General features: G+C 38.0%; 1 protein-coding gene across 1 annotated transcript; it reads left to right on the forward strand.

Moving 5' to 3' along the window:
- The first annotated feature begins 9,582 nt into the window (after window positions 1–9,582).
- LOC6650135 lies at window positions 9,583–10,297 on the forward strand. Its single transcript, XM_023180567.2, has one exon. The coding sequence runs from the start codon at window positions 9,766–9,768 to the stop codon at window positions 10,123–10,125; it is 360 nt and encodes a 119-aa protein (XP_023036335.1). The 5' UTR covers window positions 9,583–9,765; the 3' UTR covers window positions 10,126–10,297.
- Window positions 10,298–14,465: the final 4,168 nt, after the last annotated feature.

The raw sequence follows: 14,465 nt of genomic DNA on the forward strand, positions 1-14,465 counted from the left end.
GAACTGAATGCCAGAATGAACGTAGTTGAACAATGACAGCCAGCAGATGGCAAAATAATAATTAAACTCTCTACGTAACCTGTAGCCCATAAAGGTTATAAAACGGGGTTAGGCGAATTGAATTAGAAAATTTTAATTACATTTTGTTGCATGCTGCAACAGAATGTTGTTTGTTTTTGCAATGAATTAAATTTCATTTTATGCCTCTCTATCTCTCTGTCTCTCTCTCACACACACACATACTTTTTCTCTCTAACTGCCAGTAGTGTAGCTATTGGCATGCGCTCCGCCCCCTCACACGGCTTCCACCATTCCACCAACTGTGGCCGTGGCCCAGGCTTTGCATGCGCAGCAACGCCATTAAACAGCAGTTTCCGGTTTACGCGCTTTGAGTTTCCGCTTCAAGCAACAACTACAACACAACAACAGCAGCAGCAGCAGCAGCAGCAGTAAGACCAGTGAAGAGCATTGCAACAGGAGCCAAGCCTGGTTGTTGTTTGGTCGAGTTAGTTCTACCAGCTGTTGCCTTGGTTATTGTGCCAGCGCCTTTGTTAGAATTGTTGTTATTATTTCAACACACAACAATGCCATCAACGATGCCGCTGCCTAGCAGCATCTTTAATATAAGATTCAATTCAACGCCAACATAGCATGGTGAAGCCAAGGCCCCAACAGCAAATTGTTCTCCATACTCTGGAGGCGTGCTAAATCCGTGTGCCTCACACACACACACACACTCATAGAGGGCTCTAGCCAAAAGCAATAAGAACGCAACATTTCTATTGCATGGCCATGGCCAAAGATGCCAGCCGCAAAAACATTCGTATACTCGTGTTCTTCTGCAATTCTACATATATTTTTAATTAAAGGCAAAAAATGGAAGGAAAACCCTTTGGCAAACACGCAAAGCGTAGCAGCTGCTCAAGCTGAAACCAAGTCGGAAACTAAGAAACCACCATTGGGAGCCCGATACGTTTGCCAGGAACGATGACGTCTACATCAAGGTTATGCCATTGGTTTTGTTGTCGCGAAATACTCACCAAAGTCATGAGGAATTATGTCTTGCATGAAATCCGTGAAACACCATATGAAACAGAAAATTTCAAGGCTAAGCAATTTAACTGCGATTAAGGTGAGTAAAGTTTCAACGAGCTTGAGGGAAATCTTGGGTGACAAATTCGAGGAAAAACTTATTCTTTTAGTAATTTTATTCCGTTTTAATAATAACTATTTTATGATTATAACATTAATTCAAAAAGTCATTCAATAAAATGTTTTTAACAGATAGCAAATGACATACTTTTAATTTGTTTTCACCCAACAGAGCTTAAAGAGCTTAGAACCGGTTAAAAACTTCAGAATGATCAAGTTTATAAATTTGAAAAACATTTTTATTTAATATAGCGAATGCTGCTGATGAATGAATTTTATGAAATAAAGAAATTTTGTTAATAAAATCCTACGATGAGTAATTTATAAGACTGTTCACCCAATTGCTCTTATACAAAGCTTTTTTCGTCTGTAAGTTAAAGTGTGTTCTGGATTGTATTGTATATCTAAGACTCAGACAAGTCCAATTACTAGACTTTTATAATGAGTTGTAGTTATAGTTCTGAAAAGACTCAACACACTAGAACCCAAAAGAGAACTGTGACAATGACAAGTTGGTTTAAAATGAAAAGACAAAAATAAAGCACTATTAAAGATTCACTTAAGTACTGACAGGAAAATATAACAATTGTTGCACAAAATTCCATTGGGTTTGAATTTCCAAAAAAAAAAAAGATGAAAATAAATAAGTTTTGATTGTACAAATAAAATCAACATTGGATAAAACCCACTGAGAAAATTGAAAATATTTAAATGAAATAATAAAATTGCAATAAATTATTACGAGTTTACCTTGACTTTAATATTTATTATAGTCTCCTTAAAAACTATTGTGCTTTAGCAAACGAACTTAGTTAATCCAATATTCAATTTATTTCTGGTTACTTGGTGCTCTATGCCCTGTCGCGCTTTTAATGATGCCAGTCCGTTGCCTTTCCGTTGCACGGACATTGAGAAGGTTATGGGACACGTGTGGGAGAGTTAGCATGGTATATAATGGTGGTGGTGCGGAGGACCAGAAGGCAGGGATCCTATGAAAGCCCAATTAATATTTCATAAAGGCGCACGTATCCGAGACAATACAAATACACAAACACACACACACGTACACACACACACACAAATGTACGTTCGTATATGCGAGCACAGACACAAAGGGCACACAAAATCCCTCAATCACTGCCAATTAATGTCAGACACAGGCACTCATATTTGGCATCCAGCCAGCCAGCCAGGCAGCCATCCAGCCATCCATACTGCCAGCCAGCCAGCCATTGAAGCAGTCAGGCAGCTCGCAAACGTCGTACATAAAAACAATAAATGATTTATACATAAAAACAAAAAAGCAGTGCGCGCAAAAGCCACAAAAATAAAAATCACTCACACACACACATACAAACATGAATTTATGTATGTATACACATCACACAGATTGTAAGATTCACATAGACAGGGACGAGAAACCAACAGGATAGAGAGAGAGAGAGAGAGAGAAATCAGGCTGGAATCGACCACAGCATAGGGCAGGATATAGCCAAACGTGAATTTTGTGAATTTTACTGACATATTTCTACTACAATTGTATATTTTATTATTCGCCTGAAATCAAAGCAACAAAAAGAAAGAACAAGAACAATGAGAGCTGGCAAGCACAAAATTTGTCTGTCTCTACAATAAAACATAAAGCTCACACACACAAACGCACACAGAGAGAGACACGCTTGGGTAAAGCCAATCGAGCACACGTACATATATAAAGAGACGACAGGCTGGTCGGCCCTTAGTCATAGATAAAGCCATAGACAATAGACAAATGAAGTCTTTTATGTTATGTGTAGCATACATTTTGGGGCAGCTAATTGGCGCTTTAAATTATTATCCTGTCTGTCTTTCCATTCGTTCGGTCCTGTCAGTTTTTTGCACTGCTGCAAAGTGAGTTATCTTTAAATGGGACAAGCTCTGCTCTTTTGCATATCAATCTACAAAAGCCAACTAATTGCTAGTTTTATCAATGGACAATTTTTCTTACTTTTTTCTTTCTTTCTCTTTTTTATTGGGAATTTTATTTTATTTTATTTTTTGTTGGAATATATCCATCTATTTGTGGTGTGTGTTTTGCTTTTTCCTGAAAATTAATTTGCATATCTATTATTTTCATAAATAACACTGGAAAACACTATTTTCTGTTTTTACCCCCAGCTAGTCATAGTTTTTTTTTTTTTTTTTTGTGCATTTTCTTTCATTTTTAGAAGCATGTCCATGGCACTTCCTGTCGACCAAAAAATCACGGTAAAAAAAACAATGGCATTTGGTCAGAACGCATGGCACCAAAAGAAAAAACAAACACAAAAAAAATGACGAAGCAACGAACGCAAAAAAAATAAACAATTTAAGTCAATTTAAATTTCTGATGATTTGCAACTGTCAGAGCTGGCCCAAGGGTTCGGTCCGCGAGGCATAAAAAAGAATCAACTAACTCACCACACTATCAGTCACACTTAGTGCACGTTGCACAGTTTCCATTTTGATGAGCACAGCTTGCTGGCAAACGGAAATGATACAAGAAAAAAATATGGCAATACGAGCGAATTTTAAGGGGGAGTATCGACTATCTGAATTTCTAGCATCAAACAAAGCAATAATAATATGTAAACAGTATAGAAATATGTGATAGGGTCGATAGATTGATAATTATACGTACTTACTATTTAAAAACACAAACGTTTTAAAGTGATTTGGCACCAAGACACACACTCGAGTTTCGACTTTCGTTTAGCCACTTTCATAAAATTCATAAATTTGTATACACCCATTTTGTAATAAAAACACGGTATAAAGTGTAACAGTCGGGCAGACATTGAGCAAGAATCTTTTTTTTAAAGGCAAAAAAACGAAATAAATATATACCAACTATAGCTCATACATACATTCAAAAATATACGAATGAATTGTTGGTGGTGGGGGTGAGAAGTGGGGAGTGGACAAAAAAATGGCATAGCCAAGGGGTACAGACAAGAGAAGTTTCGCTATGGTATATGTCGGCTGCGGGATGGTAAAGTAAGTGGCATTGGTGCTGTGGCAGTGGTTTGTTCAAAATAAAAACCATCGCGTAGAAAAACAAACGCGCAGAGTGCAAACATTTGCACGCACGCACAAATCAAAACATCAACAAAACAACAAAAAGAAAACAAAAAAAAAAACATCGAGGGAAAAAAACCAAGGGAAGCTAAAAACGACACCAAACGAAATTGTTGGCAAAAAACCAACGGCACGTATCCTCATCCACTTTTACCCACACTGGCATAACCAAGACCGACCACTTTTGGCCCACTTGCCTCAGCCCTGGTTTTTGCATGAAAAGTCCCTGCAACATTGTACGTATTTGACATTTTAAACGGGCCAGTCGCCACTTGTCAATCTTTGTAAAAGTTCGCATTTCACATATGTATATTCTCTTTACTTTTTGTATTTTGCGTCTGTGTGTGTGTGTGAGTTTTTCTTTTTGTTTCATTTTGTTAACTCGTGCCCCTTTGTTTTGCTTTGAGTTTGTTAAGCGTTTCGCAATATGTTCATGTGTGTGTATGTGTGTTTTCTACGAATTTTTTCTGTCATCCTTTTCGCATTTTTTTTTTTTTTTGTTGGCAAATGGCTTTCCAAACGCTTTTCTCTTCTCTCTGCTTGAAAAACTCAGCCTAAAAGTATGCAAATAAAATACGCGCCCTTATCTGTTTGGCATTGGCTTTTGTTAAAGGCCAATACAAGCGACCAACTGGACCCATCTGATGCCATGTGGCAAGCAGAACAAAATGACAAAAGGAAAAAGTAGCCAAAACAATGTTTTAAAATGCATTTGGGCATACTTTGCACGCCAGCACATTCGCATTCACATACCATAAGCCTCGTTGGCACATTCCAAAAACAAAAAAAACAAAACATACACAGTCCCCTGCACATTCTTACCCACAATGACACTCACGCGCATACACGCACACTCACCATTACCAACACCACCACTACCACACACACACGCACACACATACGTATTTGCTACAGTCTGGATTCAGTCGAGATACGCTGCACTGCAATCAACAAAATTGAAGTCGTTGGTTGTTGTTGGTGCCATTGCAGTCACATGATGTCAGTCTCCTTGCCCATGTGCTAAATAGAAACTTTACTCAATAAACTTAAACAAGATGCTTGCTTGTGTGCGAGAATATTTAATATTTCATTTAGTTAATGAAATGGGCTACAGCATTATGAAACTTAGATTGAATCTTCTTTCGTTTCACAATTATGTGCTTGAAAACGAAATGAATCATATACATAACTACAAACGGAATGAGATATCTGGAATTTCAATTTACGTAAAGACTTGAAAAAAATATTTCGATTATAAAATTAATGAATAAATGTAGGGTAGTATTGAATTAAATTATTGATTTTTAATAGATTAAAGGCATACAAATTCGTAATATAAGAAAGAAAATGTAATTAATATTAATAAGTCGTTGTCTCTTCCTTTTTTAATAAACCATTTCGACTGCTTGCATTTTAGTTATTCTGTAAAGATTGAAACTTAAAATTTTTGCTCTGCCACAAACGACAACTAATCCGTTTTGATTTCTTTTTCCCCACTGTCCATTCAACAATAAGAGAAAAAACACTTATCCGCAATTCTGTACTTATAGCAAAATATTTAATGCATTTCCTTTACATTGTGGTATTCCTGGCAATCTGTACTCCAGCAACTTATCCACTCTGATTCTCTATTCGATTTGCTGTCACTTGCATAATTGATACATTAGTTTTAACATCTTTTCGTTCTTACACAAAATAAAGAGTGTTTTTTTGCAGTAAAGTCTGAAGTTTAAGAGAATGGCCAAAAACTGTTCATGGCTACATTTTTTTGTTTTTTTCTGTTTTGGAAAAATGTGAAAAGCTCTCAGAAAAATCAAGTATTCGCTCATATGTTAGCTTTATGGCGCCATTTTGTTAATTTATTTCACTTGCTTGACAGTTTGTTTAGAGTTCAGTTCTTCTTTTTTTTTAGTTTTTGTTTTTTTCTTTGTTTCTTGTATGTTTGTTTTTTCTTTTTTTGGTTATTTGTTGCTCGGTTGAGTTGAGTTTTGGTTAGCGTTTGCTTTTGTCTTTTGCAGCAGCAATCCACTACATATTTTTCAACATTCTTTTATAGTTCTAGACCAGCAAATTGTTTGATACTCTTGTCCAGAAGTATATTTATTTTGATTTTGATCGTATGAGAACATATTAAAATAGATCGGCTTTCGTTCCTTATAAGAGTCTTTGCAACACTTTGTTTAATGTTTTATACCATTATTATTGATTATCTTATTCAATTGTTGAATTTTATTGTAGAAGTGTATCGTTCGAATACCAACAGAGTAAATTATTGGATACCAGTAATAATATGCTGGCCTATATATATTTTGTTTGGAACATATAGAATAAAAATGTGACATTTCAAAAACAAAGTTAAACAAAATAAATCAAAACAATGCTATTATATCTCTATTCGCTTAGGGTATTAACTTTTAATTAATTTTTATGATATGGACATGGAAACAAAAAAATATAATTCTATTCCCACTTTTTACGGCCGTGTAATAATCCTTCAAAGACTACGCCTAAAAGTGTATGCTGGATTCGGTTCTTTGGCTTCTTTTTCATACATATATGATTTTATTTGTATGCGTGTGTATTTTTTTTTTTTTTTTCGTCCCTGTGGTTTTGACATAAAGTGCGCTTATAAAAAACCACCAAGTTAGAAACGCGCCGGAATAAAAATTGTTCTGATGGATGCAACGCCAGCCAACGGAGAAAAAAAAAATGGCATTAAAATAGCTGATAAATTCGTTCGGTAAAAACAAATGGTTAAAGTTTTAAATTGAAATTGCACTAAAAATGCCAGCACCAAAAAGAACTAACAAAAAACAAAAACAAAAGAAGAAAATGTCAAACTAAAAAGTGCCACTCACAACAACGTAACGATAAAAGGACATCAAGCTAGTGACGAGGAACAGTCGAGGGGTTTTCGACGGGGGTAAGGCTAAAGTGAGGGTCCATAATAAATATCTCAATCAAAAAGACAAGCGAGCAAAAAGAAGGAACTGCATACAAATATGACAGAGCCAAATGGAACAAAACCAAAATGAATATGAAGTATTATTTGTTGTTATTTTTTTGTCATTGTTGATGTTAAAACAAAAGGAAACAAAAGTAACAACAAAAAAATATGTATACATATATATCCGATGGATGCACAGATTAAAAATCTAAACTAAAAGCAGAACAAATAAAAAAAAAAAAGAAAATAGAAGAACAAATCGGCACAAAAGAAACAAAATAAATACGTATATGGAAAAGGAAAAGTATAAGCTGTTTCCATTTTGCAGTATCAAAGATTTTTTTAGATGTTGATATAAAACAAGCGACTAAATAAAAACCACACACACACACCCACAGAGTTGGAGAACTAAAGATAGAGATAGATAGAGAGAAAGAAAGAGAGAGAGAGAGAGAGAGAGAGAGAGAGAGAGATGAAAGAAATAAGAGTAGGAGACACACGTACAAGTGCAGGTCCATTTATCTTCTGTCATTGTGTGAGTGTTTCCGTTTTTGTAATGAATGTCCAGCTGTGTGCATTGCCCTGCGGACTAGGAGGCAGCCGCAGTAGCAACATCAGTGGGAGTGGCCAACTGGAGTGGACAGAAGGCACAAAATTCAACCTAACCAAAGCAAACGATTCGAAAGAACGAACCCAAAAACCGGACCCACTACAATTGTCGTTGGCCGCTGTTGGACGTTCGCTGAAAGGCGTCTTTTATGTCGCTTGATAAGATAAGCTTTGCTTAAAATATATCTTCAGTCTATATATACATACTTATACTCTCTAAATATATATATATATGTATGTGTATATATAGTTTCTATGTCTGTATTTGCTGTCTTCTTTTTTCTATTGGTACATGGTGCATGGTCGGCTATGAAGAAAGGCGCAAATGTGCAACTTGTATGCGCCACATTCTTAATCCGGGTTTTTGTCATTACACTTTCCACTTTATTTCCGTTCGTTCGCAGATTTGCGTTGTAAGCACTACCCCAAAAGCATCATTCTTCCCTTTTCCGTTCAACCAGCAGTCCCTTCATCACTTCGAATTAGGCAGATTTTCTTTCGGGTTTTTTCCGTTTCTTCTTTCGTTTCACTTTTCCTCTTTCGTCTTCGTTTTTCTTATTTTTTGTTGAGAAAAATTGGAAATAATGCAGCAACGTCAGATGAGTCTAAAGACAACGCAAGTGCTGTGGAGTGAGAAATTGAGATGTAGAGATTTTTAAAATGGTCGTGTCCTTAAAAAAAAGACAAAGAAGTAGAGGTAGGCAAGGAAAGCAAAGGCAAGAGCAATAGAGAAACTAACCTGCCTCTTTGCCCATCCAACCATTCACTTAGTAAGCCGCTTGCTTTTGTAACCCATTTCATTGAGCTCCACTTGTGTTGAAGACTCTAGTTCGCAGCTTAGTTACATCATCAGCACCACAACACAACAGGATCAAAATGCATGCTGAAGTGTGAGAAATGCTGTAATTAATTTATCTATTGCTTTATGTGGTGAAAATTAGTTGGTAGTTTTCAATAACGTAGCTCATTCTCACCTGACTAATAATGTAAACAGAACAGAAATCATTAATAACTGATTATGAATATTTTACAATCCTTTAAACGAAAGTAGACAAGTAAATAATGTAATAATACAAAATACAATTTTGATAATATTAATATATTTTGAGAAAGAAATTAATAAGGATACGGTTAAGGTTAACCAATTCATCTATTATCTATTATCTTTGGAAACGGGTAAAAGTTGGTAATTTAAGGGCTAAAAGTATTATAAAATCACATATATTACCTTATGTTGACCTAATTTTTGCCCTTTATATACGTAAAAATATTTTCCAAAAATTATTTCTATTAAATGTTGGCAAAATGTTGGTGTAATTTTTAAGAACTTTGCACTCTGGGTAATGTAATGTCCCCAAAGTCAAACATTAATTTGATTTGAGAGTAATGTGGCTTTCGCATCCCATGTCCCCCTAGTTTCCCACATTCTTCCTCTCCTGCAACACTGCGTGTTTCGTCCCAAAAACAAATTCATCCATTAAAGTTGCCACCAAATGTATGGCAAACAATTCCCCTAACTACCCAAATTGATCAATTTCAATTCACTGCAAATAGCCTGGGCGTGATTTAGTTGTTTTTTTTTTTTTTGTTTTGTTTGGTGGAGGAGTGGGAAGAGGGGACGCTTCAACTCTAGCTCCAGCTTCAATGCTATTCTCTAATGTTGGTAATATAAACTTTTGGTTTTTGTTTTTCCATTACTTGTACGTTTTTACAATAAAATTCAGACTGAGGGCACCTCGACAAGTAGCTTACGTGAAATTTGTCAAAGCTGAGAAACGAGTAGTTGGGAAAATAAAAGCAAAAAGTTTTGCATTACAAATTTGAAGTTTATACTGCATCAAACTACATATTTATTTTCTTAAATTCTTTTTTTTTATATACATAAGTATATATATACATTGTGTTGAATCCAGAAAGTTACATACGCAGAAGGAATCGATCGATTTATAACCACAGGACTCATGGCTTTTCGTTCAAAGGATCTGGCGAGACTTCCCGTGCGCTTTGTCTTATACACGATTCATGTCTACTTGCTAAATCTTACATCTCTAATGCTGATGACATGTGAACTTTTCAAGCTTTGGCTATCGCTGATGTCGTCTTGCCAAATCCACATTGACTGGCTGAAGCTAGAATATGGCACTATTTCCATCTTTGTGTGGCTATTGAATTCCATATCCCTTTGGTTGGCGCTTCTGGAACTTTCATCAGAACTGACATTGTGGCTGATGCGTAAACCTGTCTCGGTGTTGGCCCAACTAACAAGTATATTTCGAATTTGCGCTAACGGACACAGGCTGATCAATGTGCGACCACTATAACTGCCCACCATTACCATCTCCAGCTGCTGCACCATCATCGCCATCGACCAGAGTCCTTGTCATTGCCGCGTCGAAATCCACAAATTATTCGTAGAGCGCAATAAACGCTGGGACCACGGCAAGTGCATGAAATTTAATGCCCGGTTTTGTGGACTCAGTCAGATTCACATTACTTTTTTTGGGTTTTTTTGGGGGGTTTTTTTTTTTTTTGTTTTCTGTAGGAGAAAAGACAGTAGAAGTGAGGGTTGTTGCAGGGTTGAGGTTTTGCAGATGCAACTGCCACTGCGACTGCGACCGTTCGCATTCGCATTCGCTTTTAACGTGCGCAATTACACTTGAAGAAATCCTGGGGATTTCATGCGAAAATCCATTTGTCACAATGCCGAGTACGTGAGCAGCGCTGACTGGCGCAGTCACAGGGGCCAGCAGTGCGTGTAAATGTGTCGCCTGGGTCCTGGGTCCAGGTCCTGGTCCTGGTTCTTCGTCCTTCGAGTAATGCTCATAGTCTTGCCACACCATAGCGCACTATGTTATGCAGCATGTAGCTGCATTGCCGAATCTCTATCACAATGCCACTTCATTTCAGTTGGCCTCTGCGGCACCGACTCAACGCTATACCAAAATATGTATGTATATATGTTCATATGCATCTTGGCATATTTCTAACTAAGTATGTATGTGTGTATTTATTTATATATGAACGCTTATATATGTGTATTCCTATAACCAGCTGCCTAAAGTTGTTTATTTGAGAACATGTTATATACCTCCTTGTCTCTAGCTTAAATCAGTCAACCAAAGTCGTTTTGCCTAATGGAGTGCCCTAAGGGCATTCAGTAGCGCGAGGTTAGCTATTAAACTTTAAACTTTTTATAATTTAAATTAAAAAAAAAAATGTAAAAATAATGCTACTGGGGGCTATGCTTAGCTCCCACTGCAGTAAAAATAAATACTATTAGACATAAAAGGTTTTAATTAAGTAGACTTTCTATGAAACAAAGTGATTATGTTTCTGGAATACTTAAGTAAAAAGGGAACAGTAGTTAAATATATTTCAGGGTTACTCGATTAGACAGACTATATTACAGCTAATTGATTTAGGTAAATATTCGAACAAAGAAATTTCGATTATTAGACAAAAAAAGTTTGATTTTTGTTTATTTAACTAAACTGTGGTTTTATATTTTTATTAAAATAGTAAATTTAACTTGAAGATGTCTTTCGACAAAACTGATATCAATACAGAGAAAATTAAAACTTATTCTCTATTTTAAATAGTTGAAAATAATTTTTAGCTCAAGATAACTGTAGATTTATTCAAATTTACATGTTTTTATATCTCCACTCTTAACTCACAACAATCTTATGCTCAAGTTCCAAGTAAAATTGGATTTGAATTAGGATTTCAATTAACTCAATGCCTTTCTTTTCATTAAAGTAACTTATTGAATCATAAATGTTCATTGTGAGGTGAAATTAATTCAAAATTCTTAAAAAACTATATATTTATATGTTAATTGTGATTTCCGAATCGCAATTGGTCATAATTTAACTGCTAATTACGTGCTGTTCTTCAAAGCATAACAAAATATCTAAACGTTTGCCTCTTAGTACTTCTCGTTTTATTAAGTACTCAGATTTACAGCTGAAAATACTATTATTTTAAGTCCTCACTGCGTTAAGACCTTTTAGCATAAAAGTAGTGACTACCGCACACATTTTCATAATCATGAATATTGTTTATCGCACTGTAAGCAGCTCAACGCCATTCTCGGTGCATTTGAGCATAATGAGATAGAGTCAAAAACTGGTAAAGTGAAGTTGCAGTTTAAGCCGCTCTATCTCTCACTCTCACTGTCTCTCTCTTTCTATTTGTTAAGTGCTATGTAGATAAAAGGTATTCGAGAAAAAAAAACTAAGAGATAATAGAATGAAGAGTTTGGATGATGGAAGGTGTGAGGCAGGGAGAAAAGAGAAAGGAAATATTTTAAATGTAAAAGTGCGGTGAAAATGTGTGTGTGTTTACCATGATCTCCTTCCAAATGTGTGCATATGTGTGTGTGTGTGTTTTTTTTTTTAATTCTATTTATTTAACAAATTAATTACATATAACAGTGAGGCAACATACAGTATACGTACAATACATTAAGATGCAATACGTACACTACAGTAATATACAAGAAAAATGACAAGAACTGCTGCGGGACGGCCGAAAGGTAATGCTTCACAGCAGTCGAGTTGTTTTTAATGCCGTACCTCCACCCCTGCCCTCCGGCGTTCGGCTAATCGCAGATCGCGCATCGCGTTAGCTGCGAAGGAGTTTACCGCATCCCACTTACGTGGACTCGAGATCATCTCCTCTATCAGGTTATCAACTGTAAGGGTGGTACCCACTTCTTGGAATAGCACCTCCCGTTCGCCAGAGAAGCGATTGCATTCAAACATTACATGCTCTGCATCTTCAATGACGCCGTCCCCGCAGGACGGGCAGAAGGGGGATGCGTCGTGTCCGAAACGGTGTAGGTAATACCTAAAACATCCATGCCCACTGATGAATTGCGTAAGATGGAAATTTACGGCACCGTGTTGCCTACCAATCCACGCACGTACATCTGAAATCATTCTGTGGGTCCAACGCCCCTTGGAGGATTGATCCCACCTCTGCTGCCAGGTGGCTATACTTCTCCTTCTAGCGTCAGCCCTCTTCTCCCTCCTAGATGGCCCATCCTCAAGCGAAGATGTTACTAGTCGAGCTTCCTCTATCTGTAGCTCGATCGGAACCATTCCCGCAATAACCAGTGCGGCGTCGTCGGAGATGGTCCTGAAACCGCAACATACCCTGAGCGCGCTGAGACGATATGCTGCCCGGATACCTCTGGTATAGCTCTCTGTCTTTACTGCATCTGCCCATACCTGTGCCGCGTAGAGAATGATGGATGTTGTAACGCTAGAGAGTAGCAGTCTTCTTTCTTGTCTGGGGCCGCGGGTGTTCAGCATGATTCTCGCTAAAGCCCTCGCTGACTCCAGAGCCTTTGCGTGCACATGCTCCAGATGTTCTCGAAAGCATAGCCGCGTATCCAGCCAAACTCCAAGGTACCGAATAGCCCGCTTCGAGCATATGATAGAGCCCTGTACACTGACCGATGCCGTCTCGACCCGTTTCCTGCTGCTTATTAGGACAAGCTCCGTTTTGTGCGCTGCTAGTTGTAGGCCCACCGAACGCAGCCACTCTGTGATGAGCAAGATCGCCTCGTTCGCCAACGCCTCCGCTTTCGCGACTTCTTTTGCCACTATGACCAGAGCTACATCGTCAGCATATCCAACGGTTTCGCAGCCAGCCGGCAGGTTCAAGCGAAGGATCCCGTCATACATAATGTTCCACAACAGCGGCCCCAAAACGGAGCCTTGGGGTACCCCTGCGGAAACCGAGTATGATGATTGGCCGTTTGTTGTGCTGAAGCACAGTTGCCTGTCCTCGAAGTAGCTCCAGATAATTGCGCGTAGATACTCTGGGACTCCAAAGTTATATAATGCATCCAAAATACATCCCCAGTCTGCAGTATTGAAAGCATTTTTAACATCTAGCGTGACAATCAGACAGTACTCCTTCGTCCCAAGCTTCCATCGAGTGCCTTCTATGGCTGCCGCGGCTATACTGACAACCTTGCCAATGGCGTCGACCGTCGATTTGGCTTTGCGAAATCCAAATTGATTGGATGATAGGACCCCTCCGGCATTTATAGCTCTGTGAAGCCGGGTACATATAAGACCCTCTAGAACTTTCCCCATAGTATCCACCAGGCAGATGGGCCTGTAAGATGAGGCCGTTCCTGCGGGTTTCCCTGGTTTCGGGATCAGAACCAATTTTTGCCGTTTCCAGATCGTGGGGAAAACTCCTTCATCTAGGCATTTATTGTATGTCTCCAAAAATGAGTCTGGGCGCAGCGCCATTGCCAGTTTGAGGGCCCGGTTGGGGATGGCATCTGGTCCTGGTGCCTTACTCGGCTTTAGTTGGCTTGTTGCGGCCACGATTTCCTGTATTGACACAGGTTCAGTGACATAACTTCCTGCAGCTGGTGTGGCGGGACGTCTACTATGGAGTGAGTTATCCTTACGCGGGAATAATTCTGTGACTATGGAGCTAAGTTGCTCCGCTTCTAAAGGTGTGTGATTTCTATTTGCATATATGCGCTTTACGACGATTTTATACGCCTTCCCCCAGGGGTCTTGCTCTGCTGAGTCACATAGTCTTAGAAAAATTTCCCTCTTAGTTGCCCAAATAGTGTGCTTTAATGTCGTCCTTGCCGAGCTAAATTCGTGCTGCAGCTGCGGCCAGTTTT

This window comes from Drosophila willistoni, chromosome 3R (genome assembly GCF_018902025.1).
Source record: "Drosophila willistoni isolate 14030-0811.24 chromosome 3R, UCI_dwil_1.1, whole genome shotgun sequence".
In the NCBI taxonomy this organism is placed as follows: domain Eukaryota; kingdom Metazoa; phylum Arthropoda; class Insecta; order Diptera; family Drosophilidae; genus Drosophila; species Drosophila willistoni.